The sequence below is a fragment of the Lacerta agilis genome, chromosome 10, assembly GCF_009819535.1.
Source record: "Lacerta agilis isolate rLacAgi1 chromosome 10, rLacAgi1.pri, whole genome shotgun sequence".
NCBI classification, from domain to species: domain Eukaryota; kingdom Metazoa; phylum Chordata; class Lepidosauria; order Squamata; family Lacertidae; genus Lacerta; species Lacerta agilis.
The window spans coordinates 7,509,921-7,531,396 of NC_046321.1; the positions used below are offsets into that span (position 1 = coordinate 7,509,921).

General features: G+C 46.7%; 1 protein-coding gene across 5 annotated transcripts in view; it reads left to right on the top strand.

Moving 5' to 3' along the window:
* The window catches only part of PFKFB3 (6-phosphofructo-2-kinase/fructose-2,6-biphosphatase 3), a 69,139-nt gene extending 55,594 nt beyond the window's left edge, over positions 1 to 13,545 (top strand). For 2 of the 5 annotated variants that reach the window (XM_033162212.1, XM_033162209.1), the window contains exons 10-16: positions 700 to 804; positions 1,474 to 1,603; positions 2,340 to 2,402; positions 4,353 to 4,417; positions 6,775 to 6,951; positions 8,930 to 8,952; positions 11,479 to 11,616. In XM_033162212.1, coding sequence (XP_033018103.1) covers positions 700 to 804; positions 1,474 to 1,603; positions 2,340 to 2,402; positions 4,353 to 4,417; positions 6,775 to 6,951; positions 8,930 to 8,952; positions 11,479 to 11,533 — 618 coding nt within the window. In that variant the 3' untranslated portion in view covers positions 11,534 to 11,616. Of the gene's footprint in view, positions 1 to 699; positions 805 to 1,473; positions 1,604 to 2,339; positions 2,403 to 4,352; positions 4,520 to 6,774; positions 6,952 to 8,929; positions 8,953 to 11,478; positions 11,619 to 13,089 lie in introns of those variants that run through there. The other 3 variants (XM_033162208.1, XM_033162211.1, XM_033162210.1) reach the window with 3 other exon arrangements.
* Positions 13,546 to 21,476: the final 7,931 nt, after the last annotated feature.

Genomic DNA, 21,476 nt, shown 5'->3' on the forward strand with positions numbered 1-21,476 from the left:
CATACTACTAGTCCTGATGGCTGTGCAATAATGGGGAAGCCCAGCCAGATGGGCAGGGTCTAAATAAATAAATAAATAAATATTATTATTATTATTATGCGTAATCTGGAGAGCATGAGTTATGCTGCAATCCCATTTATATCGACCCATTTTTTTTAAAGTGTTGTATCTGCCCCATGAATTCAGCGTGAACAAGTTAAGTGCACCGTGACTGTCTGTATGCTTGGGGAGTTTGCCACTTTTGCCTGGTGGAAAACTCCCCAAGGCTGGAATGCATATAGGTTGCAGGTGGGATTCCCTTGCACAACAGGCCTCCCCACTTCCTCTGCGTGCAGAACTGTATGCAAGGGAGGGGGGCAGATTTGTTCCATCTGCCAGACAATGCAAACAGAACGTTTGGAAGAATTTGGCATTGAACCCCCTGCCCAAAATATCTGATGAACATCCTTGTGCCTTACGCAGAGTAGAAATTAATGGGCATGACTGACTTAGATCCATTGATTTCAGTGGCTCAACTGAGTGGGACTGGCTACAATTCCTTTTCTGCAGGGAAGAGGACCTTGACTAGAAACTTGAGTAGGATCTTGCCGTTGCAAAATTATCTCTTTGCTTTCCCCCCTCCACCACCTGCCTTCCAAAATCTTGCCACGAATAGCAGCCCTGATGTTCTCCCCCCCCCCCACCTTGTGGTTCTTGCAGGGTGTGTGCGAAGAGCTAACCTACGATGAAATCAAGGAAAAGTACCCGGAAGAATTTGCTCTGCGGGACCAGGACAAATACTACTACCGCTACCCGTCGGGAGAGGTAAGCCTGGGGCCGTGAGAAATGGTTCAGAAAATTGTGTGGTGGGTTATTTGTGCTTTGGTCTGCCCTTGGCATGAGCTGGCGGTTTGAGAGTGAGCCCTTAACATGGCATCACCGCTCTGGAATGATGGAGAACAGGGTTGGGGATGGTGCCAAACGCATCCCCACATGCAGTCTTCAAAGGTGGACTTCCTATAAACGAGGAGCTGGCGGTCGTGCGAGAAAAAAGAACATCTCAAAGCGCTAAGCCCAGCCATGAGCTGACATGGCTCCGCTTTTCTCTTTGCCTGTTCCGCACCCTGGTGAATTTTCAATGCCCCTGGGATCTCCTTTGCAGAAATAGCCCTGCCTCCGGAGCTTTGCAACGTAGGGAAAAACAAACCCCTGCTACTGCGAGCAAAAGCAGAACAACACGGAGCTCTCTTTGGGGAATGAAAGGATGCTACGTCTCCACTCTTTTGGGCAGCGGGAGGCAATTCTTCGGAGGGACATAGGAAGTGGCCCCATCCTGAGTCAGACCAGGTGTCTGTTGAGCTTGGTATTTCATGTGCACTGACTGGCAGTGAAGCCCTGTATCAACATACTTCAGTTTTGAGTGAGATTCTGGGGGTTGCCCCACCGCCAGCGCCCTTACCAAGTTTTTTTTGTCTTGTCATTTTGCATCTGCAGTCCTACCAGGATCTCGTGCAGCGCCTGGAGCCTGTTATCATGGAGCTGGAGAGGCAGGAGAACGTCCTTGTCATCTGTCACCAGGCCGTGATGAGATGCCTCTTAGCCTACTTCCTTGACAAGAGTGCAGGTAAGTGGTCTGTACCCGGGGTGTGCCTCTCTTTGTTAAACGGGTGCAAGGATCGAGGTACAGTATTTAGCCAGAGAATAAAGCTAAAGGGACTCCTGACCATTAGGTCCAGTCGCGGACGACTCTGAGGTTGCGGCGCTCATCTCGCTTTACTGGCTGAGGGAGCCGGCGTACAGCTTCTGGGTCATGTGGCCAGCATGGCTAAGCCGCTTTCTGGCGAACCAGAGCAGTGCATGGAAATGCCGTTTACCTTCCTGCCGCAGCGGTACCTATTTATCTACTTGCACTTTGACGTGCTTTTGAACTGCTAGGTTGGCAGGAGCAGGGACCGAGCAACGGGAGCTCACCCCGTCGCGGGGATTCGAACCGCCGACCTTCTGATTGGCAAGCCCTAGGCTCTGTGGTTTAGACCACAGTGCCACCCATGTCCAGCCAGAGAATGGCGCCTGCTAAATATACACCCAAAGTTCCATTGCAATGTTGCATCTGAGTGTTCACCCACCCACCCAGCAACTAAAAACCGATGCAGCTCTTGAGCCAGGATTTGAACCGGGAACGCTGGGTTGTGTCCTGAGCGAATGCGTTGTGCTTCCAAGGAAAAAACGGTAGCTTAAAAAAAGAGAGAGGGGTGGATGGAATAAAAAATGCATAAAACCCGTGTGTTCCATTTGCAACGCTGCATAAAACAGACTTCTGTGTCTGGCTGATAATCTGCCTTCTCTTGCTCTTCTTCCAGCGGAAATGCCTTACTTGAAATGCCCTCTCCACACAGTGCTGAAGCTAACCCCTGTGGCGTATGGTGAGTATCTGTTTCTCTCAAAAGGTTCTGCACAGAGAGCATGATGTGCCTGGGTTGCTTGCCCTGGCCCATGCGCCGCGATGAACTTGGATGTGGAAAGAAATTGTTATTACAGCCGTTGTTACTAGAGATGTCTGCAGATGATGCCGTGGCTTGCGATGGCAGATTGGAGGGGTTTCGGTGTATGGCAGGGGTCAGCAAACTTTTTCAGCAGGGGGTCGGTCCACTGTCCCTCAGACCTTGTAGGGGCCAGACTATATTTTGAAGGGGGGGGGGAGTGAATGAATTCCTATGCCCCACAAATAACCCAGAGATACATTATAAATAAAAGAACACATTCTACTCGTGTGAAAACACACTGATTCCTGGACCGTCCGTTGGCCGGATTTAGAAGGCGATTGGGCCTGATCCAGCCCCCAGGCCTTAGTTTGCCTACTACCCATGGTGTATGGTAATCTGTGGAGGGGGCTGCCAATGAGGAAATGGCCAGGATTTTCCCACTCTTTCATCTGCTGCAGTGTATTCACTGGGTCATCCCTGTGGTCTGCTGTTAGCACCAGTGGGTCTGTCCCGTCTTAACCCGAATTTCCTCTTCCACTCCTGCTAATGTGTTGTGTTGCACTGAAGACAAACACCACACACTTTTCTTGAGAATCTTGGCTTTCGTTTAAAACGAAAATGCGCTGGAAAAGCATATAGACAACTCACGGTGAAATATCAGAAGCTGGAGAGGCAGCTGAGAAATATTTTCAGTGGCTAAAGAGGATGGGCATTTCACTGCCCTAAACTAATACCCTTGCTTAGAATTTTTAAAAAAAAAACTTACAGTTTTAAGAGTCACAGGGTAAAGTCAAGAAAAGCTCACACACTTTGCTTCGTTTGCACAATTTATATGCAAGAGCCCAGAACTCTGCTTTTCTTTTGCAGAATGTAGGTAACAGAGGTGGACTTTGATGTACATATTTAGGAGAGTATCCAGCCAATTTTTTACCCTGCAGTGTTTCCTTCCCTTTCTGTTAGAACAGAGGGCCTACCCAGGAAGGTTGGCCTGTGCCTCACTCAAATGAATTTCTACCCTTTCTGCCCCTGCCAAAGTCACAAACTATATGCCTTACCAGCCAATTCTTGATATGTCAGTACTTACAATGTGATTCTTGGGGGTGTCACCTGATCAGCCCCCCCCCCAAAAAAATCATAAAGGTAAAGGGACCCCTGACCATTAGGTCCAGTCGTGTCCGACTGTGGGGTTGCAGTGCTCATCTCGCATTACTGGCCGAGGGAGCCGGCGTACAGCTTCCGGGTCTTGTGGCCAGCAGGACTAAGCCACTTCTGGCAAACCAGAGCAGCGCATGGAAACGCCGTTTACCTTCCCGCTGGAGCGGTACCTATTTATCTACTTGGACTTTGACGTGCTTTCGAACTGCTAGGTTGGCAGGAGCAGGGACCGAGCAATGGGAGCTCACCCAGTTGCGGGGATTCGAACCGCCGACCTACTGATCAGCAAGCCCTAAGCTCTGTGGTTTAGACCACAGCGCCACCCGCGTCCCCAAATCTTAGTTGATTTTAATTGTATACGTCTTAACTGAACGATCAATTGCTTAAATTTCTCCACATTTGCACTGTGGATGAAAACGAAAGCACAATGCATGCTATGTGTATTCCACAGGGAGCCATCTCAATTGGCACAAATCCTTTGCATGTGTGCGTTTGAAGGGAAAATGTGTTTGTCTTTTGTGGCATTTTCCAGCTGCAGATTTCTAAGCGCTTGCGTCAAAGAATAATTAACTTAAAAAACAACAATCAGAATCAATTGAGGCGCTCTTTGTTGATTTCGATTGAATCAAATGTTTGCTAAATAATTGCATCCCCTGTAACTGAACGTGTCCTGTATATCTTCTCTCTCTGCACACCCCCCCAAAAAAACCCTTTCTTTCCCTTTGCTTCTACAAGGCTGCAGAGTTGAATCCATCTTCTTGAACGTTGAGGCTGTGAACACCCACCGGGACAGAACAGAGGTGAGGAGCTTCTGGCCTTCTTCCTACCCCTGTGTTGTTGGAAAGGAGTTGGGTAGACACCTGTGTTGTTGGAAACCACTCAAAGATGGACCCCCTCTTTTTGTAAGCAGTATTTATTCCTGACCATTTTTCGGTGGATTGGTGGTGGTGGCAGCGGGAGCAGGGAGTAATTTGTAGCACCATTTAGACAGCTCCTTCTGTGTTTTCAAACTGGACTTGGTCACCCTCGTGGTCCCTTCCGACCCTACGATTCTACAATTATATAAATATATATACCTATGGTGCCTCTTTACTTGGCTACATGTTTTTCCCAAACTTTCAAAAGCTAGCTAAGACCTCTTTTATATTCTGCTAAGTGTTTTAAGGAGGTTTGAAGGAAATGTCTGGTCCATTGCTACTGGTGTATGTTTGAATAAATATGTGACGGAACCCCTCTCCAATTCCCCCCGTTACTATTTATTTCTCTGTGGTGGCGTACCGTGTACTCTTACACACCCACCCCACCTGTACTTCGAGGTCCGTCTAAACTGCCAACATTCCCCTCCCTCCACTCGGGGTCCTGTAGTAACAAGGGTACTCCAATCCAGCTTCCGTGGCCGGTTTTAGGATTGGCTCTGGGCTAATGGGATGTAAAGTCCTTTTGGCCTATAGTCCAGGGCTTCACTCATGTTTGATCCCTCCCTGCTACTGTTACCTCAGCTCACAGGGCAACTAGATGGCACTTCTAGGCTTTTAGTCCCTGCACCCCTCCTTAGTGTAACTCCAGGACCTGACTTATCACCCTGTAAGTCTTTTGGTCCACTTCTCTGAGTTCACCCTCTTTTGAGCCCTCCTGACTTGCTGGATCAAATAATCGACGATATGTCTTGGCACAACAAGAACAAGGCTTTATTTTTCACCAAACATAACAGTCTTAATACTCTGTTTACAAGCTTAGTTACGATAGAGCATATCTTCCTTCAGTTAAACATCATTAATTCAAATCTAACCACCACTATCCTGGCCCCCAAACCCTCTACCTTCCAGTCACCACTCTCCCTCTGCCCACATCTGAGGCAGAATCGAATGCGTAAGTGCCAGGTTGCAGCAAGACGCTTTGCGGATGCGATTAGGATCACGAGCGCTAACAAACCGTTCTTCCTGTGGCTTTTTCCAATTATTCCTCTTGTAATTTGTAGGCTGGATCAGTGGGATTGGTGTGGATTCTCTCCCAAGGCACCTAGCTGCTCTCTTCGTTGCACAAAGACCTCATCTCTTACTTTCTTCGAAAGACCTAGTGCAGGGAGAGAGAGAGGCTTCTCAAACCCTAATCTGGAAATTTTGAATATTTCATTCTTGGGCCCAACATTACTTCTTTAGAACAGAGGTGGGAAACCTGAGGTCCAGGGGGCCGAATATGGCCATTGAAACCACCCCCCTGCACCTGGAACTCAGCCTTCTGAGCTTTGGGGACCTTCTCCATCTGCTCCCCCTCCTTGAGTCTTTTTGCAATGCTCAAAGGTTTTCCTCGAACCCTGATTTAAGGGCTGCGTTTGTGTGTAGAGCTTAGCCTACCATATACAGGTGAAACTCGAAAAATTAGAGTATCGTGGAAAAGTCCATTTATGTAAGCAATTGTCTTCATTAGCTACTGGAGTTTCATATATGAGATGCAAAGCGAGATATGTCAAGCCTTTGTTTGTTATAACTGTGATGATTATGGATGAAAACCCCAAAGTTTAAATTGTTAATTTGGGGTTCTCATCAGCTGTACGCCATAATCATCACAATTATAACAAACAAAGGCTTGACATATCTCGCTTTGCATGTCATGAGTCAATCTCCTATATTAGTTTCACCTTTTAAGTTGAATTACTGAAATAAGCGAACCTTTCCACGATATTCTATTTTTTTGAGTTTCACCTGCAAATTAACCAATTTTGTTTCTGACTCAGAGGCCAAATTAACAGTTTTGTTTCTGACTCAGATCATCGCTAATACATATGACCCGTAAAACAAGACCTTAGAGGGGAACACGGCCCTCACCCCGCAAATGTTTTCCCATCCCTGCTTTAGAAGTATGTTGGGTCTTGATTAGCATACATGAGCTCCAAGGGACCTCGAAGGAATCCCAGCGATAATAACTCGTTCTTTAATGAGATTTCCTGGTCTTTGCTTTTTCCTTTCCTTTTTTGGTGCGTTTCGTCAGAACCAATTAACCCATCGTGTGTGTGTGTGTGTGTGTGTGTGTGTGTGTTTGGTTGGTTTATATTTTATTCCCCCTCGCTGCTTTTCTCCCCTCCCCACCCCCATAACTTTCTCCTCCTTCCTCACTTTATTTTCTCGTTTTTTTTATCTTTGTCTCGCTCTTAATTTAGGATGCAAAGAAGGGATCTAACACCCTCATGAGACGCAATAGCGTCACCCCTCTAGCGAGCCCAGAGCCCACCAAAAAGCCTCGCATCAACAGCTTTGAGGAGCATGTGGCTGATTCTGCTTCCGCTGCCCTGCCCACCTGTATGCCCCAGGAGGTGCCCGCCCAGATGCCCGGACAAGTTGGTCACATTCTTTTGTTGGTGTTTTCTCGTGTGCGTGCCTGCTTGTGGTGGCGGTTGTGTGTTGTGGTCGTTGCATTTCCATGCTTAAATATCTTCCCCACTGCTTTAAACCATGGGAGGAGGTTGTTCTGTCTTGTCGCTTATCCATTTTAAACGGCGGTGCTATCAGATCTCAGTTGGCATCACTGGTTTACTTTTGCTTTCCTTGCCTTCACCTTTTCCTCCTACCAAAGCGCCTTTAAAAAGAATTTATAATGTTTTGGGTTGGTGTAATTTGGTTGTTTGAGAACCTGCCTATAAGCCAGGCTTGGCCTTTGTTGGCCTTGTGAACTTGTTTAAGTGCTGAGAATTGAAAATAGTTTTTTTGGAGGAGATATGGGCTGTTTTTGAGGCAGCAGATAATTGTCTAAATTACTCTGTTTGAGACCTGGAGACCCTATGTCGGTTTCCGTATCAGGACACCTGGGTCTTTTAGTTCCTCTCATTACTAGGCTGTTCTTAGATCAGTGAGGCCAAACTTCTGGGTAGAATTCTAGGGTTCCAAGTCACAATCTCAATTGGTCTTAAGTGGTCTACAGCAAAGGTTTTAAGTTGTGAGGTAATTGGAGAGACATAAAAATCAAGAGGAATTTAAGTAGTTCTTCCTCTCCTTCTCACTCGGTATGTTGAAAATAATTGAGATGTTGGGGGGTCAAAGGACTTAGAAGTGATGAAAAAGTTTGTGGATTGATAGTTTTGAGAGTTAAAAGCCTTGAGTTTTCAAAAGTTATAGAGTTAGAGTTAAAAAAAGAAAAGTTAAGGTTAAAATCCTTAAAAGTTCTTGGAATGAGTTGACACAAAGAGTCAACAGGAAACCTGGGCGGGAATGCCAGGTAGGTTACTTAAAATCACGACACCGGGGTAGTCAAAGTATTCAAAAATATGACAGCTTCGCCTTTGATTTAAAAGGGTAAAAAGGCTAAAAGAAACAGAAGGGGAGGACCAACAATGAAGGCTTAAAGTTAGAGATTCCTTTGAGCTCTGAAAAGAGCGTCTTGCCTCGGCGCCATCTTGGAAGTCCCAACTTGTTTATGTAGAAATATTTGCCTGGTGTTTGGTGAGGATTATAGAAACAGCTTCAACCTGGCCTTCAAACCTTTGCTGGAACACACTTTTTTAGGATTTGTGTTTAGCTTGTCTTTCCTCTCCAAGCCTTCCTTGATTCCTATCATTCCATATTTTTTAACTTGGCTACGATGTCACCCTACACAGTTCTGAAGCCTAAGATGGCTGGATGGCGCCTTGTTTGCCTCCTTCCAGCAACTCCTGCGGCCAAACTGGTGCCAAATGTCTTCCTCTGCTTCTTGTCCTGGGCAGCCCAGGACCTCCAGACACACTGCCCCAGGCTTGCACCCCAGGGAGGTCACTTTGTTGCTGCCAGCAAGCCAGTTTGACTTCCCCCCACATTGTCTCAATGTCTCTTCTTCACATTTGCTGGTGTTGCCCAGCTGAAGGTTGTTTCCAGAGGTTGCAGCAAATTTTCATAGATTAGTCTTGCTCAACACCTTATTAAAAGGATGAATGGATGGAGCGTCTCCTATTTTTTGGGGGGGGGGGCACTTCCCATTGCAGCTAAATGTCTGCCTAATTTGAAAGCCAAAAACCCATCAGCTCCTAGTTAGCAGGAAATGGGACTTCCTGAAAAATGCCTGGAGGCAGCTTCTGTATGCTAGCAGACAAAAGGGGGTTTCCTGCTAAATTGCTGCCCTATTCCTTCTTTCCCTTGTGTGACCCAGATACTGAAATTGTGGAGGCTCTTTGCCGAAATGTGTTTCTATGTTTTGCATGAATGGAAGTGGCTTTGTTTGTTGACATGCGTGGCTTTTGTGTTTTTTTGCCTGCTATCTCAAATCCTTTATCTTGAATTTCTTGTTGTTGTTCTGCTTTCCACACCAAGACTGATTTCTCTTCTGTCTCCCTTTTCTCTCTGTTACAGCCTTTACTGGGGAAGGCCTGCCTGTAAGTATCTTGCAGGTTAACCTTTTTTTTACCTCCAGGCTGGCTTTATTTCCCCTTTGCTGCCACTAATCTGCGCACTTAGCTCTCCAAACTCAATTTGCACCTTTCCCCCCTAGAATCCTTGAGGGACGTTTTCCTTTCTTGCATATGGTAGGAACATAGGAAGCTGCCTTCATGCAAAGTCAGACCATCTATTTAGATCTGTACTGTCAGTGCCCACACCCGATTTTTCATTGGTAGTAAATCCACCAGAAAACAAACAGAAGCAACTCCTAGCAGTGCTTGATTTATAACACAGAACACAACTGCTTTATAATGTGATCACGGGGCATCTAGAAAGTACCGTAATTTTTTTGCTCCATAGGGCGCACCGGACCATAGGGCGCACCTCGTTTTTAGAAGAGGAAACAAGATTTAAAAAAATATTTTTTCTGGTTTTCCTCTAAAAGCCCTGTTTTTTGAGGATCAGCTAAAAGTTTTGCAGCTTTTTGCAAAGGGGGAAAAGCAAAGAGGAAAAGCCCCGTTTTTATGGGGTTCAACTCACATTTCTGCAGCTTCTAAAGGAAAGGGAGCCTTTTCTGCAGGTTTCCAGACAGATAATCTAATCAGCCAGTCATTATAAGCGAGCCTCTTGCATATGTAATTTAAAGATGTATGCACACTCAATGAGAGGCGGTATGAGCTTGCTTTTGCTGGGTAATAACTCCTTTATATCGCGTCTAATTTGAGAAACTCACTTCCTCCTCAATACTATCTCTTTGTTTGTCAGAGTTGAAAATTCCTGTTCACAACAATACATTGTGGAGAACTGTAGAAGGATAGCTAATGCTCTTGCTCTCGTTTTGAAAATATATCTACCCATAATGTGCAAAATAATTTTTTTATACTGTACTATACTACACTGAAATGTTTAAGCGTTTCTTTGCCCTTGAATCTTTCTGCCACACCAATATGGTGTGCCGCACCCTCTGAGAGCCACTACTACAGTCGTACCTTGGAAGTAGAACGGAATCCGTTCCGGAAGTCCGTTCAACTTCCAAAATGTTCAGAAACCAGAGCGCGGCTTCTGAATGACTGCAGGAAACTCCTGCAGCCAACCAGAAGCAGCGGAAGCCCCATCGGACGTTCGGCTTCCAAAAGAGCGTTCGCAAAACGGAACACTCACTCCTGGGTTCCAGTCACTCAGGAGCCAGTTTGTTCAGGAGCCAATCTGTCGTTTGAGATCCAAGGTACGACTGTGTTTTAACCCCTCGAAAAGTGCCAGTTGCTGAAGGAGGAAGTTGGGAGAAGGGATGCCCTTTCCCACTTCCTCTTCCAGCTCTATGTGCTTTTCCGGGCTCTGATTGATTCCACTGAAGTGACCCATGAGGACAGTGTGAAAGGTGCTTCCTAAGAAACACAAAGAGGTCCATGGGCTGAAACATAGTTTTTTTCAATCTCTGGTCTACAGTGACTCCCAGTGGCTACCAGGATTTCAGAGACACTTCTGCCCCTGCCTGGAGTTGCCTGGGCCCTTCTGGATGCAAAGCAGATTCTCTACCACTGAGTTATAGCCCTTCCAGTTTGTGGGAGCTTAATGCTTAATTTATCAGAGCATCTTGTCAGTCGCTACAAAAACCCCTTTCTTGCGCTTGGGAGAGAAGCTGAGGTGCTGCCACATGTCTTGTTCCCCTTACTAGCTTTCTGGGTAAAGGGCTAGCAGTGTTTCTCAAATTCGCGTACCTGGATGCTGTTGGACTACAACTCCCATCATCCCTAGCTAGCAGGGCCAGTAGTCAGGCATGATGGGAGTTGTAGTCCCAACAGCGGCTGGGGACCCGAGTTTGAGAAACACAGATTTATTGTATCTGACATTGGGATTTAAGTGCCATCTCTCTCTCTCTCTCTCTCTCTCTCTCTCTCTCTCTCTCTCTCTCTCTCTCTCTCTCTCTCTCTCTCTATCTATCTTTAGCTCAAGCTTGGTTCTAATCCAGCAGCACTTGAGGGAGCAGACAGTTGGTGGGAGAGCAATACTTTTATAATGCAGAGTTTGGGCATGTGGTTGGCATGGCAAGAGCTCCGGTCTCTGTGCGTACCTCCCCATCTGCCGTGACCGTTCACTCTGCTGGCTGGGGTGTTGGATGGGAGTTGTAGAATGAAAGGACCTCTGCCAACCAGAGCAGTCAGCATGAAGCCAGATAGACCAACGCAAAGGGCAGCTTTTGTGGGTGGAGATTTCAGCTCCATAAGATTTCGTGCGGGCGAGCCCCTCCCCCTGCTGCAACTTTTTAGAACTGCAGGAAGATCACTCCTCTTGGGTCCTGGAAACTAGTTTGTTAAGGGTGCTGGGAACCGTAGTCCTGCAAGGGGGTAAACTACAGTTCCCAATATTCTTTTGGGCGTGGGCAGCCATGTGCTTTTAATTTATGGTGTGCATGTGAAGGAGGATACGACATCCCTTGAACACATTCCTGTCGGATAACAGTGCAAGCCTCTCTCCTTCACCCCCTTTCTCTGTCTCTTTTTTCCCCCTTTTCACGCTGAAAGACGGCCCATTTGTCACTTTTTCAAACTTTTCGCTTTGCTAATATTTCCCAGGTAAAATGGCTTGCTGCTCTGCGTGTTTGTGCTTTACCCCAGCCTGACTGTACCTTGTTGGAATAACAGCTGCTCAAGGCTATCTTTGTTTGGTTTGGGGGGTCTTTTTTGGGGGGGAGTGGGCAGGCAGAGAGGGGGTACATCTTTGACCTGTGCTTCCTCAGCTTCCTTGAAACTGGTTCTGCTTTGGTGTGTGTTTCTGCAATGAATGGGCTTGTTGACACAAGTGGTGGTGGTTGAAGTCCCTTTTAAACTGTCTGCTTCATCTTTCCCAAAACGTTTCCATTTTTAGAATGCCCTGGGATTCTTTTGTGCTGTTTGCATAATAATAATAATAATAATAATAATAATAATAATAATAATAATAATAATATTTTTATTATTTGTACCACATCCATCTGAATGGGTTGTCCCAGCCCCTCTGCAACTCTGCCCCAGCAAAATATAAAAACCTAGTAAAAAAAAACCCATTAAAATCTTCCCTATACTAGTCCAGAGATGGAAAGAAGAAAGACTCCCTAACAGAGAGGAATGGCAAACTAATCTGTAGGATTACGCCAAAATGGCAAAACTGACCAGAAGGCTCAGGAACCAAGAAGACAAAAACTTCAAGAAAGAATGGGGGAAATTTATAATTTATTTAAGAGACCACTGTAAGCAGATGAAAACATTAACAGGATTTTATTCTCACTTGTAATGTAACAGATGAAAACATTAGCAGGATTTTAATCTCACTTGTAATGTAACAAACTCTATGGATAGATATAAAATATAGATTTGATATAATATGCAGTTGAAAGCGTTGACATTAGGACCCACTGAAGGGATGGGGGGGGAGGTCTCGAGAGTCGGAGAAATCTCTGTATATGGAAGTGTATTTGGTTTTGTTGTAAATCTATATTTGAAAAATCAAATAAAAATGATTTTAAAAAACCACTTCCCTATACGGAGCTGCCTTCAGATGAGCCAAAAGTGTCTGCTTGCCCCCCCCCAAAGCTTGTCTTTGCAACTTGATGGGGCCCAAACAATGCAAAATTAAATGATGGTGATGATGATGATAATCCTCGAGCATTTGCTTTGCATTCAGAAAGTCTCAAGTCCAACCTCTCCCTGGGAGAGATTCCTGGTTCCGAAACCCTGGAGAGCCACTGGCCGTCAGCATCACAGTGCAGAGATAGATAGACAGACCCAAAGGTGTTAGGCAGCTTCCTCTGTTTCTGTGGCCCACAGCAACGCAGCTGGAAGTGTGCACGAGATGACTATAAAGTTTCTTTCAGAATTCAGGCCGAGGGACTGTTAGTAGATGCAGGGAGCGAGAGCTGCTTTTACGCCTTGCGACCTGGCCTGCTTCCTTCAGGATGGCCTGCGTGCCTAGTGGCTACTGCCTCTGCTGGATAGGGCAGTGCCTTCTGCAGCTGCTTCTCTCGTTTTCCTCCCTGCCACCTGCATGCAAAGGGGTGCATTGCTTCTTTCCCTTTTGTCCCCCTCCGAATGCTCAGCCACCTGCTCAAAAGTTTGCTCTCTCTCTCTCTCTCTCCCTCTTCTCCCTCCCGCTTGCAGAACATGACCACGTCCCGCACGCAGTCTTGGGTTTCTTCAGGCGATGTTTAGGAAGATGGAAGAGCGCAGACGGAAGGAAACTCAGCCCGCTTGCGCCGCCCCGCTCCGAAGCTTGCGTCTGCCGTGTGTGTCTCTCCATTCAACGCGAGGATCTATCCCTTCTCGGATCCCCATAAGCTGATCATCTGCCTGTTGCGTATTGGACTCTGTTGCGTATCAGACTCGAGACACGGTGGTGTTTCTTGGGGTGGGGTGGGGAATACACAAGAGAAGCTGGGAAGGAGAAGGAACATCGCTTTAAGAATGCAAACCGGAGGGTCGTTAAGCTGGTTGCTTTTCCCCCACCACTTTCTGAGATTTTGGTAGACTAAAGAGTCTTCCTCTGCAGCATCCTGGCGTCCCCGAGTTGTTTGATTATTATTTCTAAAGTGACGCAGTTGCCTTGCAGAGAAGAAGAAGAAGAAAAACGACACTGTGCTGCTTTCTCAGCCTTTGTAAATAGATGGATGTTGGTTCTTGGGGTCTGTGTGGAGTGGGGAGGGCATGGGGAACCTAAAAGCACCTTCCTTTTGTGACACCTGCATGTATACTTTTAATTTTGCCACTTTGCACATCTCTCCCTCTCTCTCCTTCTTTTTTTTTTAACAGCTACAGAAAACAAAAAATGCGTGCGCACCCCCCCCCCCCGGATATAAGGATAGTTCTTTTGCAGCTGGTTCTGAAGCCACTTGCCGGCCCAATAGCCACTGGCTTTGTTAGGGTGGCCGAGTGTGATTTTAACAGAGTGGGAAAGTGTTAGGAGTGCAGGACTTTACAAGTCACGGTTAGGATTAGCGGCACAGGGGTAAGCAACCTGGAGCCGGCCAGGTGTTGCTGGACTACAACTCCCATCATCCCTGCCCTTTGCCTTTGGGCTGGTGGGAGTTGTAGTGACCCTGTTGGAATAAAGGGGGCAGGTCAATTTCAGAAAGGTGGGTCAGCAATCCCTGCAGTGCCTACTTTGGCCCATGACAAAATCCATGTGTGTTTGTGTGTGATCTTTAAAAAAATAATAATTAAGAGAGCTGCTCTTGGTTGTGTCTGCCCACTGAGAAGTTTTACTGGGGGCGTCTGTAGCATGCAAGGTGGGTTCTACTTGTGTGCAAGCAGTTGAAAAGACACTTGTGCTGTTTGCATTTTGGAAAAGCATTGGGTGGTTTTGAGCGTTGGTCATGCACCTGTTGGAACGAACGGACGTGACTTGACTTGTGCTCATTTCCGTGTGGCTAACCTGGAATAAAACCCCATTTTCTCCTTTTGAGTGTGTGGGTTCTCCTATTGCTTTTCCTATTCCCCCCCCCCCCAGCCCCTTCTGCTAGGATTTTATCCTTTATCAGAGGAAGAGCGGCTTTATTTTGCACATAGCAAGTGGTATGTTTTCCCCCCTCTCCCTTCCTGCCCCAACTTAAGTGTGGTTTGCCATTTATCTACACCTTGCGTAATGAGAAAAAAAACTCGTCTTTTGCTTGGTTTTATATAGCATGAACTGGAAAAAAATTTAACAGGATTCCTTTGCTTATGGGAAGGAAATCCTGGAACAAACTTACCGGTAAATTAATCCTGCTTCAGGAATTTTGAATGAAAGGGGGAACATGTGGACCTTGCCTGTGTGTATCCTTGTTGAGTGTGTGTTGATCTGCCCTGGAGTGGGGAGGCACAAGAAGCGAGGGGGGGGGTCCACACTTGTGATAGTTACAGGTTGATTGGGGAAGGTGATTGAAAACCACACCTACAACTCATTCTCTTGATTGTGTTTTTCCTTTGATACTTGAATTTATATTTTTATCGGGTTTTTTTAATAGCAAAGTGCTATTTATTTATTTAAGGGAAGTTGCAGAGCTGAGAGGAGGTCGCCCCCCCCCCACCTTGACTTGTGAGTTGTTAATTCTGTATATATGTATGTAACTGGGTTTTTGAGGGGTTTTTTTTTTTTTTGCCTGAGATGAAACAGTTTCAGCTTATAAAACGAGGTCTGCCTTTTGGAAATTTGTATATTTTGCTGCTGCAGGACCAATTAAAAATCTTGAAATAAGAAGCCTTCAGTTGTGTGTTCGTTTGTGTTGTCTTTTGTTTCCTTGTTTGATATTGGTAGCTGTGGTTTTGTTGTGGTCTCAAGATAACATCTGGAAGCCTGCACCCAATCTCTCTTTAAATCCCTTTCCCTGCACCATCTCTAATTTTATATTCATTCAAAGAGCTCAGTTATCTTTTTTTAAAAAATCCTCACAACAACCCTGAGAGGTAGGTTAGACAGAGAGGGAGGCCTAGGATCACCTGGTGAGGTCCGTGGCTCAAGTGAGGTGTCCGGATCTTCCCAAGTGTTGCTCATGAGTAACGACAGAGCCTTCAGTAGCTAAGACTATTTATTGTGCATTCCTATTTACAGTGTAGAGATGACCGCTCAGTCACTTGCAGAATCCGGAAGTGCCCCTCTCCAGTTTCCTGCCCAACACCAAAGTCATGGCACCCTAAAACTACATCTGCGGTGCCTCCTGACCCCCCGATGCTGTGCTGGCGCCGGAAGTGGCAGTTCTCCCTCAGATCCTCTCTGGCTGGCAGTGCTGGTTCTTTGCCCAAAGTCCCCAAGCCTCCTCAGCTCCCCCTCCCTTGGAGAGAGCTCAGGCGAAAGGCTAGAGAAGTTGGAGGAGTCCTTCGACAGAAGTGGCTGGGGTTTCCTGTAATGTAGAGAGCCCTCCTCTCACAAAGAGCTGCTCTCTCCCTGCTTTCCTCCTGAGCAGGACCTCCAACCAGCCCTTCCTCTCAAGTAGCCCCCCTGTCCCCCTCCTTCTCAAGAGGAGTCACTCCTCACAAGGAATACCTTTGCCCCAGCTCTCCTCCCGGGTAGGACCTCCCCTCGCCCTCTCCTCGCGAGGAGCCGGGTAATCCCTGACATGATTTGAATTCGGGTCTCTCCAGTCCGCGTCCAACACTGATCATTAACGCCACACTGGTTTTCAGTGTATCCTGTTTGGGGTTGGACTAGATTCCCTTTGGAGTTCTCCAGTTCTGTGAGCTCAAGCGCTCTCAGCCTCTGCAGCTCTTGCTCAGATACACCTCTCTTCCCCCATCCTTTTTCGTGGTCCATTCCCTCTCCAAACCCTCCTTTCTTTCTCCTATCCTTTCCCCGAGTGTCTCCTGCCGCCCCCGTCCCCCATTCCCCCATGGGTTCGGTTTGTTCCCTGCCCTTCAACTTGCTGGCAGGGCAAAATGTGAAGAGCAAGAGCTGTGAAATGCGGAGAAAGATCAGGCTTCACCAGGTTACGCAACCGAAGGAATGGACTGAACGCCCAAAACCTGATCAGATACAGGGCACAGAGAGATTTGGCCGAGGTGCAGTGGCTCAAATGCGCGTTCCAATTTTATTTCAGCTGCTTGGGGGGGGGCAGGTATTTTTTCTATGCCGCTGCTTGGAACGTACAAAGAAGGCAATGCTAAGAGTCTGGCCCATTTTGAAAGGGGAGGTAGCGAGATAAGAGCTGTTCGTCTGCAGCTCGGTTACTAAATTCTTCCACTGCACAAAAGGTGATTCAAGGATATTTTTAATCCTCAAATAGGCCCATCTTTGTTATTGATTGGGCTGCCTTATTATGAAAGCCGGGCTTCAAATGTTCTGTCTGGATTACAACGGCAGCTTTCAATATTTTGCTTTATTCATCCTGCTGAGACTCCCCCTGCAATAGCAGAGGATCTTGACTTTGTGTGGGTTGAGGATCGTGCCTATTGAGCGCAGATGTCCCACGCAGCCTCAATATGCACCCATAAAAACATTAGAAGAGCCTGCAGGATCAGGCCCATGTTCCATCTACTCCAGCATCCTGTTCTCACAGGGGCCAACCAGATGCCTGTGTAGAAAACCAGCAAGCAGGATTTGAACACAAGACCCCTCTCCCCTCCCCTCCTGCAGTTTCCAGCAACAGGTATTCAGAAGCACTGTGTAGCCATTGTGGCTAGCAGCCACTGACAGCCCTCTCCTCCATTAATTTGTGTCATCATCTTTGAAAACAATCAAGGTTGGTGTCCACCACAGCTTCTTGTGGCAGGCAGTTCCACTGCTTAACTCTACACTGAAGGAGTACCCAGTGTGCTCCCTTGCAACAGTTCATCGCATGAAAGGCATAGAATAGCAGGTCGTCCAATATTAACATTTTGGAGAGCTGGGTCCAAGCTAACAGTGAATTTCAGTAGGGACAAATGTCAGGTTCTGCACTTAGGCAGGGATAACCAGATGCACAAATATAAGATGAGGGACACCTGGCTTACTAGTGGTACATGTGAAAAGGATCTAGGGGTCTTGGTGGACCGCAAGCTTAACATGAGTCAACTCCCAAAAGAAAAGAACTTTTTGTTTCTTTTCAGTTTGCAGGCTATAAAATCTCATTTTAGAGTAATTCATTCACGTGCAGCATCTGTTGAGTTGGAAACAAAAGTTGCATGGCTCCTTCGCTTGTTCCAGGAATCGGTAAGGGGAGTGGGGGAGAGGCCACTGGGAGCCTGCTAAGCCACACCCACTGACAACCTGAGCTCAGGTTATCTCAGTCATACATGCAAATGTGAGTCAGTAACTATATTACAACTGAGGGCTCCAGCTCATTGGTAAATTGCACGCCCAATAGCAACTTCCCCCAAACTGGTTCTTTCCAGATGTTTGGGGCTACGACTCCCATTCCCATCATCCATGATGACCATTGTCTATGCTGGCTGGAGCGTATGGGAGTTGTAGTCCCCAACATCTGTGTGGCATCAGGCTGGGATTTCCGTGATTCTGTATAGAGCAGAGGAAGCAAGGGTCAGCAAGCTAGAGGAAGTGGCCCAGTATGAATTGTAGTCTTGCTGAAGACCCTCTGTGATGAGCTATGTAATCCAGGCATCATGCAGAAGGACAGTTTGGGAAGCCTGATTGAGGCCAATATGGATCAGCTACATTACAATGGGCTCCGGCTCACTTTGCTTTGCCTGCGGCCTTGAATGTGTTTGTCCCCATCATCCTTTTGATAGCCCTCTTCCCCAAACCTGACATTCCAGAACAAAAGAGGGAAAATCTGCGCGCGCGCGCGCACACACACACACACACACACACATACACACATCCCTGCTTTCTCTCGGGCACTGTTGAGCCATGGATTTATGTAACAGGAAGATCAGCTGCTTTTTTGGGTACAGAGGGAGGAGCAGTGGATGACATTTGGTAACCCTAGTCTGGGGTCAACGGCAGAGGATAAATTCAGAACTTTGGGTTAAAAGATAATGGCAGGGATGGAGCCCTCTGTTGGAAAGCCTCCCCTACACAGAGCCTGCTGGATCAGGCCCACAGCTCATCTAGTCCATCAATCTTGGTGCTATTCAGCTATATTTTCTGCAGAGGTGGAGCCATGGAAATCAATGGGCAGTGTATAAATTAGTAGTAGTAGTAGTTATTGAATTTGTATACCACCCTAAACCTGCAGGTCTAAGAGCAGTTCACAGGATAAAAGCAGACTATAAAACCACAAAATACATAAATCAAAACAAAAACAACCCAATTCACCCCCGCCCAAAAGCCAAGTGTTCAAAAAATACTTCTAGAAGTGATAAATGGAAGAAAAACTGAGGAAGACTGTAATCAAAATACAAGATTAAAATACAAGGACTTTTGTTCTACAGTGGTACCTCGTGTTACAAACACCACTAACCTGGAAGTAGTATCTCAGGTTGAGAACTTTGCCCCAGAATGAGAACGGAAATTGCGGTGGCGCGGTGGCGGGAGGCCCCATTAGCAAAAGCGCGCCTCAGGTTAAGAACGGTTTCGGGTTAAGAACGGAGCTCCGGAACGAATTAAGTTCATAACCCGAGGTACCACTGTATTTGTACAAGACTATCACGTGCTTGAAAAGTGTAACATAATACATATTTCACATAGTATATGACTTAAGCCATATTGAACAGCAGATCCACTGAAATTAATGGATTTAATGTAGTCACGATTAGTTGTGTTGATTAATTTCAATGGGCCTACTCTGAGTAACTGAGTTGCACACTGCCCTCTGGTCTCACAGTGACCAACCAGATGCCATTGGGAAGCCTGCCAGCACAGAAATCTTCTCACTTGTGATTCCCAGGAACTAGAATTCAGAGGCACTGGTTTGGATTCAAAGTAACTAACTCATCCCATCGGTGCAAGGATTTAAGCTTGTGCAATGCAACTTCCCCCTTGGTCCTCTCCTCGCACACACCCTAAATGTGTTCAGGGTCCCCCCCCCCCCAAGTCTCCTGAGCAGATCAGGCAGGCGAATTCTGTTGTGCAAGCGCTTGCACTGACTGAATGAGTTACTTGGAGACCAACCATAGAATCATGGAGTTATAGAGGGGTTTCCAAGGGTCTTCTAGTCTAAACCCCTGCAATGTAGGAATCGCAGCTAAAGCATCCATGGCAGATGGCCATGGAAGCAGAGAATCACCACAGTGTGATGCAGCAGCAAAAGGAAGGAAGGAAGGAAGGAAGGAAGGAAGGAAGGAAGGAAGGAAGGAAGGAAGGAAGGAAGGAAGGATGCTATTCTAGGCTGCATTAATAGAAGTCTAGTGTCCAGGTCAAGGGAAGTAATAATCCCACTCTATTCTGCCTTGGTCAGACCACACCTGGAATACTGTGTCTGGTTCTGGGCACCACAATTGAAGAAGGGTGTTGACAAGCTGGAACGTGTGCAGAGGAGGGCAACCAAGATGATCAAGGGACTGGAGACCAATCCATATGAGAAACGGTTGAGGTTGTTGGGTATGTTTAGCCTGGAAAAGGGGAGACTGAGAGGAGAAATGAGAGTCAAGGTTGCAGAAATGAGAGTCAAGGTTTGATCCCTGTATGGGGCAGCTGCATATTCCTGCATTGCAGGGGGGTGGACCAGGTGGTCCTCAGGGTGCCTTCCTACTCTGCACAAGATACAATAGCCATCTTCAGATATCTCATGGGTTGTCCCATGGAGGATGGAGCAAGCTTGTTTTCTCCTGCTGTGGAGGGCAGGACTCGAACCCATGGCTTCAAGTTATAAGAAAGGAGATTCTACTAAACATCAGGAGGATGCTCTTTCTGATGGCAAGAGCTGTTCAACAGTGGAACCGACTCCCTCGGCAGATGGTGGACTCTCCTTCTTTGGAGGTTATAAAGCAAAGGTTGGATGGCCGTCCATCGTGGATGCTTTAGCTGAGATTCCTGTGTTGTGGGGGGGGGTTGGGCTAGATGCCCCCTGGTGTCCCTTCCAACCCTACAATTCCAAGATTCATTTGAACCATACGACATTTTTGCAGTGGAGGTAGAACACGCACATCTTTGTTGCTGGTAGCCATCCTTAGCCTTGATCTCTTGCCTTCAATACTCCCTCCTTGAGATAGTGCCTTATACCCTCCCTCCATCCATCCAGGAGGGCCTGCCCCACTGCGTGAGACCCTATGCTTCCTATTTTCATAAGTTCTGACACCATTCTTTGCATTTGCCTCTGCGTAGACGAATGTGGAGAGGCCCAAACACCAGCCCCATTTTGTAAGCCTGAGGGGAAGTGTCTCATGCTAAGAGTCCTTAGAAGTTCTCTTGCTTGCTGTTCCCAGCCAGCCAGCAGGGAGGATCATAATGTTGATGTGATGTTCCTGAACCTCTCTCTGTAAGGGAATTTGCAAATGGCAAATCATTTGTGACAGTCCCTTGTGGCTCCTATCTGACTCCCCCCCCCCCCGTCTCCTCTGCCCTCCCTTTTGGAAATCGGGTTATATAATGTCATCACGACTTGATTTCTCAGACTTCTAAAATCTTGCTCTTAAAGAAGACTTGCTTTTGTGGAAACAACTGTTCTAATAATTTTAAGGTCTTACAGTGTGTGTGTGTGTGTGTGTGTGTGTGTGTGTGTGTGTGTGTATTAGATGTTCATAAATGTACGAAGCAAACACATACCAATATGTAAACCACATGTCTAAAACCCCCAGAAAAAGTCCTGAAACCATTTTCTCTCTTCCAAATTGACCTCAAATATTTCTCTGCAAGGTCGAAGGAAATGGGGAGCCTTCCCATTGTCTCTTTGCTCACAAATCCTGTCCCAAGGGCACATTTAAGATATGAATAGGGTGAGCCTGTGACCTGGATTCAGGAGTTGAGTAGTTATCATAACAAGAGAGTGGCCAGAATGCCCAGGTAATCCAATCTAGTAACCTAGCCGACAGGAGAAAAAACAACTGCAATCAGATTTCTGTTGTAGTCTGCCCCTTCTCTGATGTATTGGGTGGTGGTCTTGGGCTACACCCCTTCTGTGATGTATGTATGATGTTTCTGGGAGTGGTCTTGAGGTCCTAGATCAAGGGAAGTAATAGTACCACTGTATTCCGCTCTGGTC